Source organism: Oryctolagus cuniculus, chromosome 15, assembly GCF_964237555.1.
Source record: "Oryctolagus cuniculus chromosome 15, mOryCun1.1, whole genome shotgun sequence".
Lineage (NCBI taxonomy): Eukaryota > Metazoa > Chordata > Mammalia > Lagomorpha > Leporidae > Oryctolagus > Oryctolagus cuniculus.
In genome coordinates, this window is record NC_091446.1 from 19,452,004 (window position 1) to 19,466,093 (window position 14,090).

A 14,090-nucleotide genomic window follows, 5' to 3' on the forward strand; every position below is an offset into this window, starting at 1 on the left:
TCAGTGCTCCAGTTAAAAGAATTTCTGTAAATAAGAAGACATAGTGCAAAAGGAAAGTATGGGCACTGACTTAAAAAGAAACTTCTTGCCAAAGAATATCCAGATGGAATAGCCAATAAACAGGAAAAAGTGCTCAAGCTCAGTTAGTAATTAAGAAAATAAAAAATGAAACCATAATAAACCATTATACTCTCCTGCAGAAAGGCAAAATTGAAGTCAGACAAGTCAAAGTACTAGCAAGAATGTGGACCACTGAAAACTCCCAAACTACTAGGAGTGAAAATGTGGAAAGAGCTTTCTTTCTATCGTCTAATAAAGTTATGGGTAAGCATGCATTGTGACTTAGCAACTCCAAGTCTACTTATTTGCTTACCCTTAGTTATATCCTCATGAGCATGTATACCAGGTAACATGTTTGGGAAGGTTTCTATTAGCCTTGTTCCTAATATCCTGCAACCGGCAGCAATCCAAATGTCCTTCAGCAGTAGAATGGATAAATAAATTGTACAACAGGGATTTATATAACAATTAAATAAACAGGCACACCCAACAACATGGATGACATAACGTGGACTGAAAGAAGACCTGAAAGAATACAGGTGGTATAATTCCACTCTTATAAAGCCTAAAATCAGGCAAACCTAAGCTACAATATGGCTTGGATATGGCTTGTCCCCTAGAAGTTCATGCACTAGAGGCATGGTCCCAAGTTTGGCAATACTGAGGTGGTGAAACTTTTAAGAGGCGTGGCCTAGTGGGGTGATTTCATCACTATGTGCAACACCCTCAGGAGGGATTAATGCAGGTATCAAGGGACCCTAATTAGTTCTCACAAGAGTGGGTTGTTGTAAAAGAGCAAGCCAGGCCCCGGAATGTCTTGGGCTTCCTGTCTAGTCATGTGACCTCTTCTGTACCTGCTCCCACCATCATGATGCTATCTCTCATGGGCCCTTACCCGAAGATGAACAGATAGGGCCACCCAATCCTGAACTTACAGCCTCCCAAAATATGACCTAATCAAACCTCTTTTTTTCCTCTTTGATGAAGTGCCCAACCTCACGTATTTTTCTGCAGCAACAGAAAAGGGATTAACATTTCTACAATAAAGTTGAAGCAGGCATTACTGTGGTAGAACTATAAGAGAAAGCATGGAAATCCTAAAAGTGAGAAGAGTGGAGAGGGAGGGCTGGTTGAGAGGAGAGACTCACAGGGACTCTGGGTTCTGGTCAAATTCTATTCTTTGACTTTGACTGTAATAGTATGGGATTTATGAGCTTTCATGCATTAATAATTTTTACAGTTTTACTTTCACATCTGTTTGTATGTTACATTTCACAATTTAAGAAAAAGAAAGAAATATGAGATGAACTAAAAAACAAAGCCCTCTTCAGAATGATCTAAATTCATTACTGAATTCTCACCATGGCCATTTCCTCCAGGTACTGCCTAGAAGAATGGGACTTAAGATACAGATATGGAGAAGGAAGGAGATACTAAGAGATCATGGGGTAGGAGAGGAATTAGGTCTTGAAGGCCTAGATGGGCAGAGAAGAAGGGTGTGCTCATGTTTTATGCCCTGAACTCCCATCACCGACGAGCAATCACCTTTCCCCCTCTTGCTTCTTTCTTCCAAATTTCCCCTGTAAATAAGATTTTCCTCAGCTCCCAGGCAGTCCCAAGCCTCCCTTACATTTTGCACTTACCTCAGGGAGCGCTTCTCTTACATATTGTAATGGTCTGCTCTCCCAAGTGATCTCTTCAAAGCCATTAATTTTGAGTCATTTTTGAATCACACCCCTTTCCCATCAACACTTAGGTCAAGGTCTGACCAGTAAGGGAAACTTGGCACATGCTTGTTGAATGACTGCATGACTGAAAGCATGCTTTACCTTCAGCTGCAGTTCCTTGTATCTCTTGGACATCCGAATGAGCAACTTCTCACCATTGATCACAGCAGATTTTTCTTGGTAATACTGGACCATGGCCTGGGCAGCTTCTGTGTAAGCCATCTCTAAGAAGGCCTGGGGAGAAAGGAAAGACATACCCTGGACTTGACTTTTATGGTCTTCAGTAAAGTTCAGTACAGGGAACGAGTCTACGTATGGGAAGTTCAAGGACAGACAAAACCAACCGATGGTGACAGAGCTCACAGCTGAGCTTCCCTCTGGGGGAATCCACTGGAGAGGACATAAGGAAATCCTCTATTTCTGGATTAGAAATATTCTGGAAATGTCCCATATCTTGACTGAGTGTTAATTATGTGGATGTACATATGTTAAAAATTAATGGAGTTGTACACTGAAGACACGTGTGCTTTCTGTACTTTAGACTATATACTTTATCCCTCAATAAAAAGGAAAAAAAGTCAGTACAAGGAAGAGCTGTCTTTGATCCCATCTGTTCAAAGAGGCCTCTTTATTTACCTCACCAAATGAACTCATTATCTAATGGCTCCTCTCCTGATCCCCATGGTTACTGAACATCATTCTTCATAACACATTCCACCCTGGGCTACATCATGCCACTGAAGCCCCTGTGGGATGGGAGAGTCCATTGTGGACCCACAGCTCCCAGAGGGGACTGCTGCAAACATGGCCTTAGGCTGAGCCCTACAAAACTTGCTGTTTGGTGTGGCTGCAGCAGGAGGTAGAGGCACCGGCCCTGGTTATTTGAGCTCTCATTCCTTACACAGTCCCTTACACAGACAGAATATACTAAAAACAAACAAACAAGAAAAAAAAAACAACTCAGAAACCCCTAGGCTTGAAGAAAGGCACTGTCGTCACGGAGTTAGAGAAAGGAAACCCTGGAAGGTGTTTCCACCACATTTTCCCTCTTGATTTAATTGCTCAAATAAAACACTTTTGGAGAAATGGGTTTTTCCCTTCGGTCTGTGTCTACAGAGTTTCTAAGCAGTCTGCTTTGACGCCCGTCATTTTACCCCAGGAGCTGCTGTGGCAAATTTGCCGCTGTGGTTGTTTCCTGGATGTGTTTGGGTACCGTGCTGAAGATGTCCTCATTCTGGTCCCTCTGTGTTGACAAGGAAAAGTGGTCCAGGACAGGGACTCTTTAACGTGAGCCCCTGACTCTCTCATTTCCTTGAACTGAATGAGCTAAACAGCTCATTCCTCCTCCCTTCCACACACTTCTGAACTTCAGCTGCATGGCTCCTCCCCCATAGCCAGTCCATGGTGAGAGCGTGGGTGGCTTAGAAGTCAATTCCCGAGTGTTTTATTTCAAGTTCTGCCACCCAACTTTCTAAGTGCCTCTTTGTTGACAGAAATATTTTAGCACCTCTAGTTCTCACCTGTCAAGTGGGAATTATACGAATCTAGAGACTCTCAATGCATTAATCTTGCAAGATGAATTGTGTATATTTGCCCAAAAATTAATTCCTGTGTAGTGGGCAGAAAGAGACAAAGTGGGTAGTCTGTCCCCAGGTTGGGGGAGGGAGGTCGCCGATGACCTGATGTGGTTTTGACTCCAAAATTCATGACTTAATTTAGAAAATAACTTCTCTTCTGTCTATTCCTCTGATTCATGCTATTAAAAATATTTATTTAAAAAGACAAAAATACTCTGATTTATGGCCATGCAGTGTATAAACTTCCCTTTGGGGGCTGGCGATGTGGCAAAGCAGCCTGAGCTAATGCCTGAGACACCGGCATTCCATATGAGTGCTGGTTTGAGTCCCGACTGCCCCACTTCCAATCCAGATCCCTGCTAATATGCATCTGGAAAACAGTGGAAGATGGCCCAAATGCTTGGTCCTCTGCCATCCATGTGGGAGACCCAGATAGAGTTCCAGGCCCCGGTTTCAGCCTGGTCCAGCCCTAGCCATCGCAGCCATTTGGAGAGTGAACCAGTGGATGGAAGATCAATTCTCTCTCTCTCACTCTCTCTTTCTTTCTCTTTCTCTCTTTCTCTCTCACTCTGCCTTTCAAATAAATAAACAAATCTTATAAAATAATAAACTTTTGACTTTAGAGACGAAGACAAACATATTCAGTCCCAAAAGTCTGCTCAGTCAATTCCCATAGATTATGACTTTTTAGTGCCTTAGGCGACTTAGACATCCATCCACTCCCACATAGTCTCCCGCTACGAGACCCAAGGGCTTCACACACCGATGCCAGGGACTGGTAAGAATGCCCACCCAGGTGGATACTTGTGCATTTCAGATGCATGGCTTTTCTTCACGCAGCTGGTTCCTGACTGATTCCAAATCCAGGACGTAATTTATGTTAAACTTAAAAGATGAGACCGCAGCACTCGCTCAGAGGGTCAGCAACACAGCAGAGACTCATGTCCATGAATTTTTATTTGGGAGCCAATTATGTTCTCTCTGTTAATGAGCACCTCATTCCAAAGTGCCTCCCCTAGCCACAGGGTGGCTTACAAAGACCTGTGTCTATCACCAGAAGGGTAGGATAAAGCGAGGGGAAAAACAACACCCCCAACAGAAACCTCTATGTTGTGCCAACAGGAGGTCAGCTGTATCCCCTCTTTATGTTAGGACTGTTCTTTGAAATATTTATGCTGGCTTAGAGGTTAGGACACCCACATGTCATACTGGAATGCCTGCATTTAGTAACCAGCTTCCTGATAGTGCAAACTCCAGGAGGCAGTGGTCACGGCTCGAGGGATGGTTCTGCCACCCGTGTGGAGACCTGGACTGTTCTCGGCTCCTTGCTTCAGCCCAGCCTTGCCCTGCAGCAGCTGTCTCCGGCATCTGGGGAGTGAACCAAAGGAGGGGGAGCTCCCTCCCTCCCTCCCTCCCTCCCTCTCTCTCTCTCTCTCTCTCTCTTCCCCTTTCTCTCAGCCAAATATTAAAAATATAAATACACACACGTGGCCGGCGCCGCGGCTCACTAGGCTAATCCTCCGCCTTGCGGCGCCGGCACACCGGGTTCTAGTCCCGGCTGGGGCACCGGATTCTGTCCCGGTTGCCCCTCTTCCAGGCCAGCTCTCCGCTGTGGCCAGGGAGTGCAGTGGAGGATGGCCCAGGTGCTTGGGCCCTGCACCCCATGGGAGACCAGGAAAAGCACCTGGCTCCTGGCTCCTGCCATCGGATCAGCGCGGTGCGCCGGCCGCAGCGCGCCGGCCGCGGCGGCCATTGGAGGGTGAACCAACGGCAAAGGAAGACCTTTCTCTCTGTCTCTCTCTCTCACTGTCCACTCTGCCTGTCAAAAAAATAAAATAAAAATAAATAAATAAATAAATACACACACGTGTGTGTACTTGTGTATATGAGTATCATTCCCTTTCTCCAACCTGTGGCTTATCCCGTACACATTGGAGTGAAAGTGCCCCGACCTACCTGGTTAGTCGACTTCATGAGGATGTAGTTCGTGACTTTTCCAAAGGGCAGCCCCAGGTTAATGACGTCATTCTCGGTGCAGCTTCCTTCCGGGAGGTTGCAGATGTGCACCACACGACCAGCACCTTTCCGCTGTGCAAACTAGTGGGAACCAAGAGCAGCCACTGGTTGTCAAAGCTCATTTCCCTCTCTCCATGCCCTCCCGACATGGCTGCCTTCCCCAAGACTGTAGTCTACAAAACGTATGCAGAAAGAGAATCCACTGGGACACACATGAAATATCAATTTTATACATTTCTTTGCAAAGAGTATTCGCAATATTTGGATGAGCAATGATATCCAGGGCTGTGGGGGAAATGGGGACATCGGTGTACCACTAGCGGGTGGCTGAGTATCTACACCCTTCTGAGAATACACCTGAGCAAAATTAAATAGGCTTAAAACGGGCACATAATTCCAGCATTCCACTTTTGGAAATCCATTCTACAGAAATAAAATACCTAAATAAAATAAAATAAAAGACTTAGAAGAGAGCTTCAAAAAGTTATGAAAAACTGGAATTATAAGATAAGTTTCACTTTGGTGCAAATTTTTTTGAAATCCAAACACATTTTTTTCATAATATGCATTTTCTATGAACTTTTCAAAGCCTAGCTGTATGTACATAGATGTTTAATACAGTAATTTATGAGGTGACAAAAGTCCTGGAAACAAGCCGAATGTCCAGCAACAGGGGCAGGTTTGTGTAAATGATGGTTCAAGCATACAATGGAAAACTTCAGGGGCTGGCATTGTGGCACAACTGGTTATACCACCACCAGCAATGCTGGCATCCCATATTAGAAGGATGGTTCAAGTCCTAGCTACACTGATTCAGATCCAACTCCCTGTTAGCTTGTCTGAGAAAGCAGCAGAAGACGGCCCAAGTATTTGGGCCCCAGACCCTGTCACTCATGTGGGAGACCCTGATGGAGTTCTTGGGTCCTGGTTTCTGCCCGGCCCAGCCTCAGCCATTGGGACCATTTGGGGAGTGAACCAGTGGATGGAAGATTTCTCTCTGTGCGTGTCTCTCCCTCACTCTCTATAACTCTGGCTTTCAAATAAATAAACCAACCTTTAAAAAAAAAAAAAAAAGGAAAGAAAACTATATCACCATTAAAAGGATGTAAATGTTCTGGTATGGGATAATTTTTTAAGACACAGTGTTAAGAAATAACCAATTACCAAGTAGTATGCATACAATGACACAATTTTTTTGTCAAACAAAACTGTATGAGAATAAGATAGATTAGGCAAATGCTATAAAAATGTTGATATCTATTGGGACTGGATGATGGGTATACAAGGGTTATTTTGAGAGTCTCCACAATGCTGTATGCTAGAAATTTTTGCAATAGGAAAATTTTAAAGGGTATCAGCACAGATGGAGAAAGACATGGAACAAGCTGGTTATCTTCAGAGGGGCAGAACAGGAAGGGTGCAAGGGGCGCTATCTTGAACCTTTTTCATACATACCACATACTGTTGGAGAATTTTTAAAATGTCCAATAAAGAAAAAAAACCACAGAAATGTTTGTGGGAACTGAATACATATGCACGAGTGTTCACAGCAAAGCTTGTGGTTTAGGCCAGTGGGTTTCAAAACATCTTTTGGCCTTGAAATTCTTTCTTGACATAAAAACTTGCTCAGAAGCCCCAAACTCTCAATAAATAAAAGAGCAGCTGTTCTGGTCGAAACTTAGGGGCCAGCCCCCCCAAAATCCCCACCAGGCAGTGTCGAAGGCACCTCTGGGAGTACAGCTGGGAAGCCAAGGCCCAGGCCAATCCAAGCTCCCAGAGGGAGGAACATCTCTGGTCCAGGCAAACACTACTGTGCCTATACCCTCTGGGACCTTCAGGGATTAGCAACCAGGAGCCAAGCCCACGTGGAAGAGAAGGATGCAATTTTCCAAACCAAAAACTTGCTCTAATAGCAGAGCCTACATTTGCACAGTGACCATTTTCTATGACAAAGTGAACTTCAGCATCTAATTACATCTGATGTGGGCCTGGCTCTGCTGAGATAATACGGGGGAAAGTCCGAGCTCTCATCCCTGCCTAGGGTTAATACTTGGGTAATTCTACCAAAAATGCCCTCATTTGTTTCCGTGAGGACAACTGGAGTCGACAAGAGCTCCCTTCACGGTCCAGCCCTGGACTGCAGCAATGCATGTACCCTGTTCAGGGTGTCCAGAGGCCAAGCCCATTCCCAGAGAGGAGCAAGGACTCAGTGTGTGGCTCAGGCAGCTCCAGAGCATCCCCTTGCCTCTCTACGGTACAAATGGGAGACTGAGTCTGAGCCTGGCTTGGGAGGGGTACAGGGCCGATGGGAGGCGGGCTGGTGGGGAGCAGGGCCTTTGCTGCCCCTTGGGGTGAGCTAGTGACTTACAGATGTGGACCCAGTGGAGCTCTCACGCAGGGCAAGGTGCTGGCCCTCTGAGACCATCAGCAGGAGGGCTGAGGCTGGTGCTCTGCCCAGCCGCCTCTTCGTGGGGTCCATTGTGACTCTGCTGTGGTCGGTCTGGGGAACGCACTTGGACAACAGAGCAGATGGCAGGACCAGTTCTGGGTGATCTCACTCCCAGCCTGTCCAGGGGCACCGTGAGGGTCCACCCCTCTCTGGTTGGCTCCTCAGCTGACAGTGTGTGAACACAGCAAACAGCTGCTGCTGGGTGGTAGCCTATGCCTGCCAAAGACTAAACACCCTTGCAGCCACCGATCACCAAAGAACAAGATGCAGCCGTGCTGCAGATATAACCAAAGGCACCCACAGGAATGGGTCTCCAGTCTTTCACTCACATTTTAGAATTACATTTTCTGAGCAACGATTAAGATGCCAATCAGAAATAGAAGTTTGGCTTTTATTGCTTCTCCTGTTATTCATTAATATCATCATAAGGTTTTGCATTATTTACTTGGAGCTTTGCAAGGGGTAAGCTGCAAGCAGGTTGTAAGTGTGCCAAGATATTGATCCCTCAGCCTGCAGGCCAAGTACTTCGGGTGACCACAAGCAGCTTCTTCAGTTTATCATTTTCTGAAGAAGTCACATAATGAAAATCTTGGGTGTCACTGTGTTAATGGCTTGCTTCGCATTACGTCTGGCTTCAGGGCGTATAGTAAATCTTATCCAGTTCTTGTCTTGTTGTTGTTAAGCTCAATTTAGGTTCAAAATCATACATGATTCCTAAAAGCTATGGGGGAATGAGTGACATCACTCTAGTCTCTTCTCAAACAGTTCTACATAAGCGCGGTTATTATTTGTCCTGTGCCCTGGAGAATATCTGAGGGAGAAAGGGGAGAGGGGGAGGAAGGAGAGGGAGTGAGGGCCTGGGTGGTTTATTCACTGGGGCACTGGAAACCTGGAGTGCTTCCGAGCGAGCAGCATGGTGCTGTGTAGTAATCCTGAGTTCTCTAATGAGCCCCAGATCGTCCTTGAAGTTACCACCACAATATTCCTCCTTATTCTGGGAGCCACAGTCCAAAAGCCTCAGGGGACATCCAAAGCCACGGATAGTTCTAGACCCTACGTGTACTATGGTTTCCCTCTCCCTATAAACCTATCCTAAAGTTTAATTTATAAATTAGGCACAGTAAACATGCTCAACAACAACTAATAATAAAATAGAAAAATAGTTATAGCATTGGATTGCAATAAAAGTTATTTAAAAACGTAGGAATTGCTTCTGGAATTTTCCACACGGTATTTGCAGACCACAGTTGACTGGACATAACCTGGACCACAAGGAAAGTGAAATTGCAGCAAGGAGGGAACTACTGTCCTGCAGGGCAGTGGGGGGCTAACCGTTACTTCTGACGTTCAAGAACCTGTCTGGAAGTACACTCGAGTTTCTTCACTAATATGGAAAGCTGGGGTCAAATTAAACTAAATTTGACCTAACGATGTCTCCGTACTTTCAGTCCTACTGCAATGAACTTCAACCTAACGTAGTACATAAAGTAACTGACAGGCCAATTCGCCAGGGTACCCCTGTACACCAGTTTACTGCAGCTCATTGAGTACCCCACGCGGACAAGCTGGTTCCCCTCTCCGGGTCTGAGTTATCCCTTTTGCTGGAAGAGGGAGACGGCCTGTGTGTCTCCAGTCCTCTGCACACGTCAAACAGCTGCACCTCTGTAGCTCGAGCTCTAAAATTCCTCCCCTCCCAGAGGCAGTGCCAAGCTAAACCCTCAGCCCCAGGATAATGATCACTTTCCCCATTGTGCTCAGCATAAACAGGAAACCACGTCTTTCCTCGCTCTCTGTGTGAAGGGCTGTTTAACGGTGCATCTGTCAGAAGCATGTTGGCGTCCAACAGCTTGCACAGACAGGCTTGTGAACATTGTGCTCTCTTTGCAGGGCTAAAGCCCTAGGCTCTACGAGAGTTGAGATGACGCACTGAGAGGAGCTAAAGACACACTGCCCTCGTGCCTTTATAAGGACCCACACACAGAGTGTGCGACACAATAAGCAGGCACCAAGGTCAGGGCCGTGGGAGAATCAGACAGACCCGAATGTGTGTCTCTGCTCTCCAGTGCTAACAGTGGACCAGTTTCTGAATCTCTTCAAGCCTGAGCTTGCTAGTCTGAAAGTGGGGAAAATAAACACAGATTCCATGGGACTACTTAGAAGACAAAATGCTGCACTGTATGCTACGTGCTTTGGTGTGATGTCTGGCATCCAGCAGGCTCCTATAAATAACTGCTTGTCTCTTCCTTTCCTCTAACAGTTAAAGAATGTGCTAATATGATCCTGCAATGTGAAGAATACTGCTGGAATTATGTAAGAGAAGGTCTGTGTTCTTAGGAAATTCACACTGAGCTAAAATAGTGGGTGGGGGGAGGAACATCCCCAAGGAGCTCTCAACAATGCTTCAGGAGACACAGTGCATAGCTGATTAGAAAGACTAGACTAGGGGCCGGCGCTGTGGCACAGTGGGTTAACGCCCTGGCCTGAAGCGCTGGCATCCCATATGGACACTGGTTCATGTCCCAGTTGCTCCACTTCCTGTCCAGCTCTCTGCTGTGGCCTGGGAAAGCAGTAGAAGATGTCCCAAGTCCTAGGGCCCCTGTACCTGCGTGGGAGACCTGGAAGAGGCTCCTGGCTTCAGATGGGTGCAGCTTTGGATGGGTGCGGCTCCGGCCGTTGCGGCCAACTGGGGAGTGAGCAATCAGATGGAGGACCTCTCTCTCTCTCTCTCTCTCTCTCTCTCTCTCTCTTTCTCTGCCTCTCCTCTCTCTGTTTAGCTCTGACCTTCAAATAAATAAATAAATTTAAAAAGACTAGACTAGATAGACAGATAAAAGAGAATGACAAAGTAAACAAAGGAATAGTGAGTCTAGGCAGAAATTACATGGGAGCTCCATACAACTTCTTGCAGCTTTTCAATAGGCTTAAAATGTATATGCAACTTCCCACAGGTACATCTTAAAGTAACGCTGTGGAGCAGAGGAGCAGAGAGATGTAGATGGAAAGACCTCACCAGCTTGGATTTTTGGTGCGAGGTGTTGACAGACCTGGTTCACATCCACTCCCCTGCTCTGCCTGCTGAGCTCCCAGCAGACACATGTGTGACAGGTACTTGAAACTTTCCAGCCCAGTATCAAATGTCTAAGAGCGGGAAGGTGTGTAGGTTGTAACCAAAGCCCTAATTACCAACCTAAAAAGAGGATCATCCTTTCCTAGCCTGCAGGAGAGGAGGCCTCCTCCTGCCTGAAGCACTGGCCTGGAATGTGCCCGTTGGGATCAGGGGCCTGGGCTGTCATTTGCACATGCTAGGGCTGTGCATTTAAAACCAGTGGTTCATCCTCCACTGCACTCCCTGGCCTGGATGAGGGGGCAACCGGGGCAGAATCCGGCGACCCAACCGGGACTAGAACCCGGTGTGCCAGCGCCACAAGGCGGAGGATTAGCCTAGTGAGCCACGGCACCAGCTCTAAAACCAGTGGTTCATGTCACGGTGTCCCAGACCTCTGAGATCACCAGCAACGCTAACAGCTGGGTGGAAACATGAAAGGTACAAACAGAATTGAATAGGAAGATTCTGAGACTTGTCTCAATGCCCCTTTAGTGCAAGCAGAAATAGGCTTTGTAGGCAAGTTCAAAGAGGTGCAGTTCAAACAACTCAGAGTTGCAATAAAATGTGGCTTAGAGCAAACAGGCCTGCCGGGTGAGGGAAGTCTCTCAAGGCGCTTCCTAGAGCGATGAGTTTAGGTTCTGCCTTCATAACTGATCCTGTGCTCTGGCCTGGTCTCTCTTAGGTGTGACCTAATTTCCTCTGGCAGGGTCTGTGGTTTTGTGCAAAAAACACCTAAGGACAGACACAGGGCAAATGTTTATTCCTCATACTGTTGGTTTTCAACATCTGATGGCAGACAGCAAATAGGTGTGGACTCCATAGCTATGGAACTTGGCTTGACCAGGAGGTTAGATATGGCCACCCCTGTTTACATACAATGACTCTAAAGAGCAAATTACCTTTGACTTGGACTGACTTTATTTTATTTGTGCCAGACTTGCCTACAGGTTTGGGTGGTTCACCTGCTGAACAACTTAAACAGCCCTGTAAACTTTGGAGTCCCAGAATGTCAAACTGGGAGGTCATCTGTGGTCCACACCCATCACTGTTTGTTAGGACACTGAAGCCTGGGAGAAATTAAGGAATTTAGCTGTGCTCAATTAAATGGTGGCAGATTTGTAATTAAAACTCAGTAGCTGGGGCCGGTGCTGTGGCGTAGCAGGTAAAGCTGCCGCTTGCAGTGCCGGCATCACATAAGGGCACTGGTTCCAGTCCTGGCTGCTCCACTTCCAATCCCGTTTTCTGGTATGGCCCAGGAAAGCAGTAGAAGATGGCCAAGGAGGTTGGGTCCCTGAACCCGCGTGGAAGACCCCAAAGAAGCTCCTGGCTCCTGGCTTCAGATCAGCCATTGTGGCCAACTGGGGAGTGAATCAACAGATGGAAGATCTCTTTCTCTCTGCCTCTGCCTCTCTATAACTCTGCCATTCAAATAAATAAACACATCATTTAAAATAAAAAACAACTCAGTTCTCACTGAAAACTCTGTCAGTCAAATCACTGACTTGGCTGGCGCCGCGGCTCACTAGGCTAATCCTCTGCCTGCGGCTCCAGCACCCCGGGTTCTAGTCCCAGTTGGGGCACCGGATTCTGTCCCAGTTGCTCCTCTTCCAGTCCAGCTCTCTGCTGTGGCCCGGGAAGGCAGTGGAGGATGGCCCAAGTGCTTGGGCCCTGCACCTGCATGGGAGACCAGGAGGAAGCACCTGGCTCCTGGCTTGGGATCAGCACAGTGTGCCGGCTGTAGCAGCCATTTGGGGGGTGAACCAACGGAAGAAAGACCTTTTTCTCTGTCTCTCTCTCTCACTGTCTAACTCTGCCTGTCAAAAAAAAAAATCACTGATTTGATAAATTAAGGTAAATACACACAATAAACAATGTTACAAAATAAGATAGACCTTTATGCTTTCATGGGGAAAGGAGTCTAGAAATTAAGTATGTACTGAGAGCTTCGGTTGAGTGAAAAAAACAAATCACCTAATATTATACTCAGATGGTATTATCTGATTTTTGCAAAAAACACTTTTAATTAAATATGCATGCACACACTAGCTAGAGATAGTTATAATAAAGATATTTACCTGAAGTTTTTTTCTGCAAAGCTGTATTTTCTAATTTTCATATTTCTGTTACTGTTAGAGCCTTTTCATACCAAGTTTACACTACTTTTTCATCAAGCAAAAACAATGAAGAGTCATAAAATAAAAAGAAAGAAGCACAAGGGTTGACATTCTAGCACGGGGGTTAAGGCTGCCACTGTGACGCCAGCATCCCATGCCAGAGCACCAGTTCAAGTTCCAACTGCTGTGATTCTGCTCCAGCTCTCTGCAAACATGCCTGGGAAAGCCACAGAAGATGACCCAGGCACTCTGACCCATGCCACCCACGTGGGAAACCAGGATGGGGTTCCAGGATCCTGGCTTTGGCCTAGCCCAGTCCCAACTACTCCAGTCACATGGAAAATGAACCAGCAAATGGAAGATCTCTTTCTCTCTTTTTAAAGATTTATTTATTTATTTATTTATGTGAAAGGTGGAGTTACAAAGGCAGAGGCAAAGAGAGAGAGAGAGATTTTTCCATCCACTGGTTCACTCCCTAATGGCCATAAAGGCTGGAGCTAGGTCGATCTAAAGCCAGGAGCCCGGAGCTTCTTCCAGGTCTCCCACAGAGGCCCAGCACTTTGGGCCATCTTCTACTGCTTTCCCAGGCCATAGCAGAGAACATCGGAAGTGGAACAGCACCCATGTGGGATGCCAGCACTGCAGGCGGCAGCTTTACTTGCTATGCCCCAGCACCCCAAATCTTTTTCTTTCTGTCTCTCTGTCACTCTCACTCTGCCTTTCAGATAAATCAATCTTTTTTTTTTAAAAAAAAGGAAAAAAAGAAGAAGAAAGTCCAGAAAATAAAACCTACCCAGTTCTCCTGTCTCTCCTCTATCCCTGCTTGGAAAATGCAGGAGAGACAGGGAGCGTGCACCACATTAGTGACTGCTCCCCACGCCTATAGAAGTCAGGAAAACAGACTGTCTGAGCCAGGACAGACAGACAGATGCCCTAGACGCAGCCAGCAGTCTGAGGGGCAACCTATGACTTCCAGTCTGGCAGAAACATTTGCTTCTTTGAGGTTCACTGCCTTTGTTATACAAGTCTGCAGTGTGCAGG

At 46.4% G+C, this 14,090-nt stretch overlaps 1 protein-coding gene across 4 annotated transcripts in view; it reads right to left on the bottom strand.

Annotated features, from left to right (window-relative positions):
* RBM20 (RNA binding motif protein 20) overlaps nt 1-14,090 on the bottom strand; it is a 217,576-nt gene that overhangs the window by 36,556 nt on the left and 166,930 nt on the right. For all 4 annotated transcript variants that reach the window (XM_008270500.4, XM_051823573.2, XM_070057233.1 and 1 more), the window contains exons 6-7: nt 5,321-5,461; nt 1,890-2,021 (exon numbers count right to left, since the gene is read on the bottom strand). In XM_008270500.4, the coding sequence (XP_008268722.3) occupies nt 1,890-2,021; nt 5,321-5,461 (273 nt within the window). The remainder of the gene's footprint in view (nt 1-1,889; nt 2,022-5,320; nt 5,462-14,090) is intronic.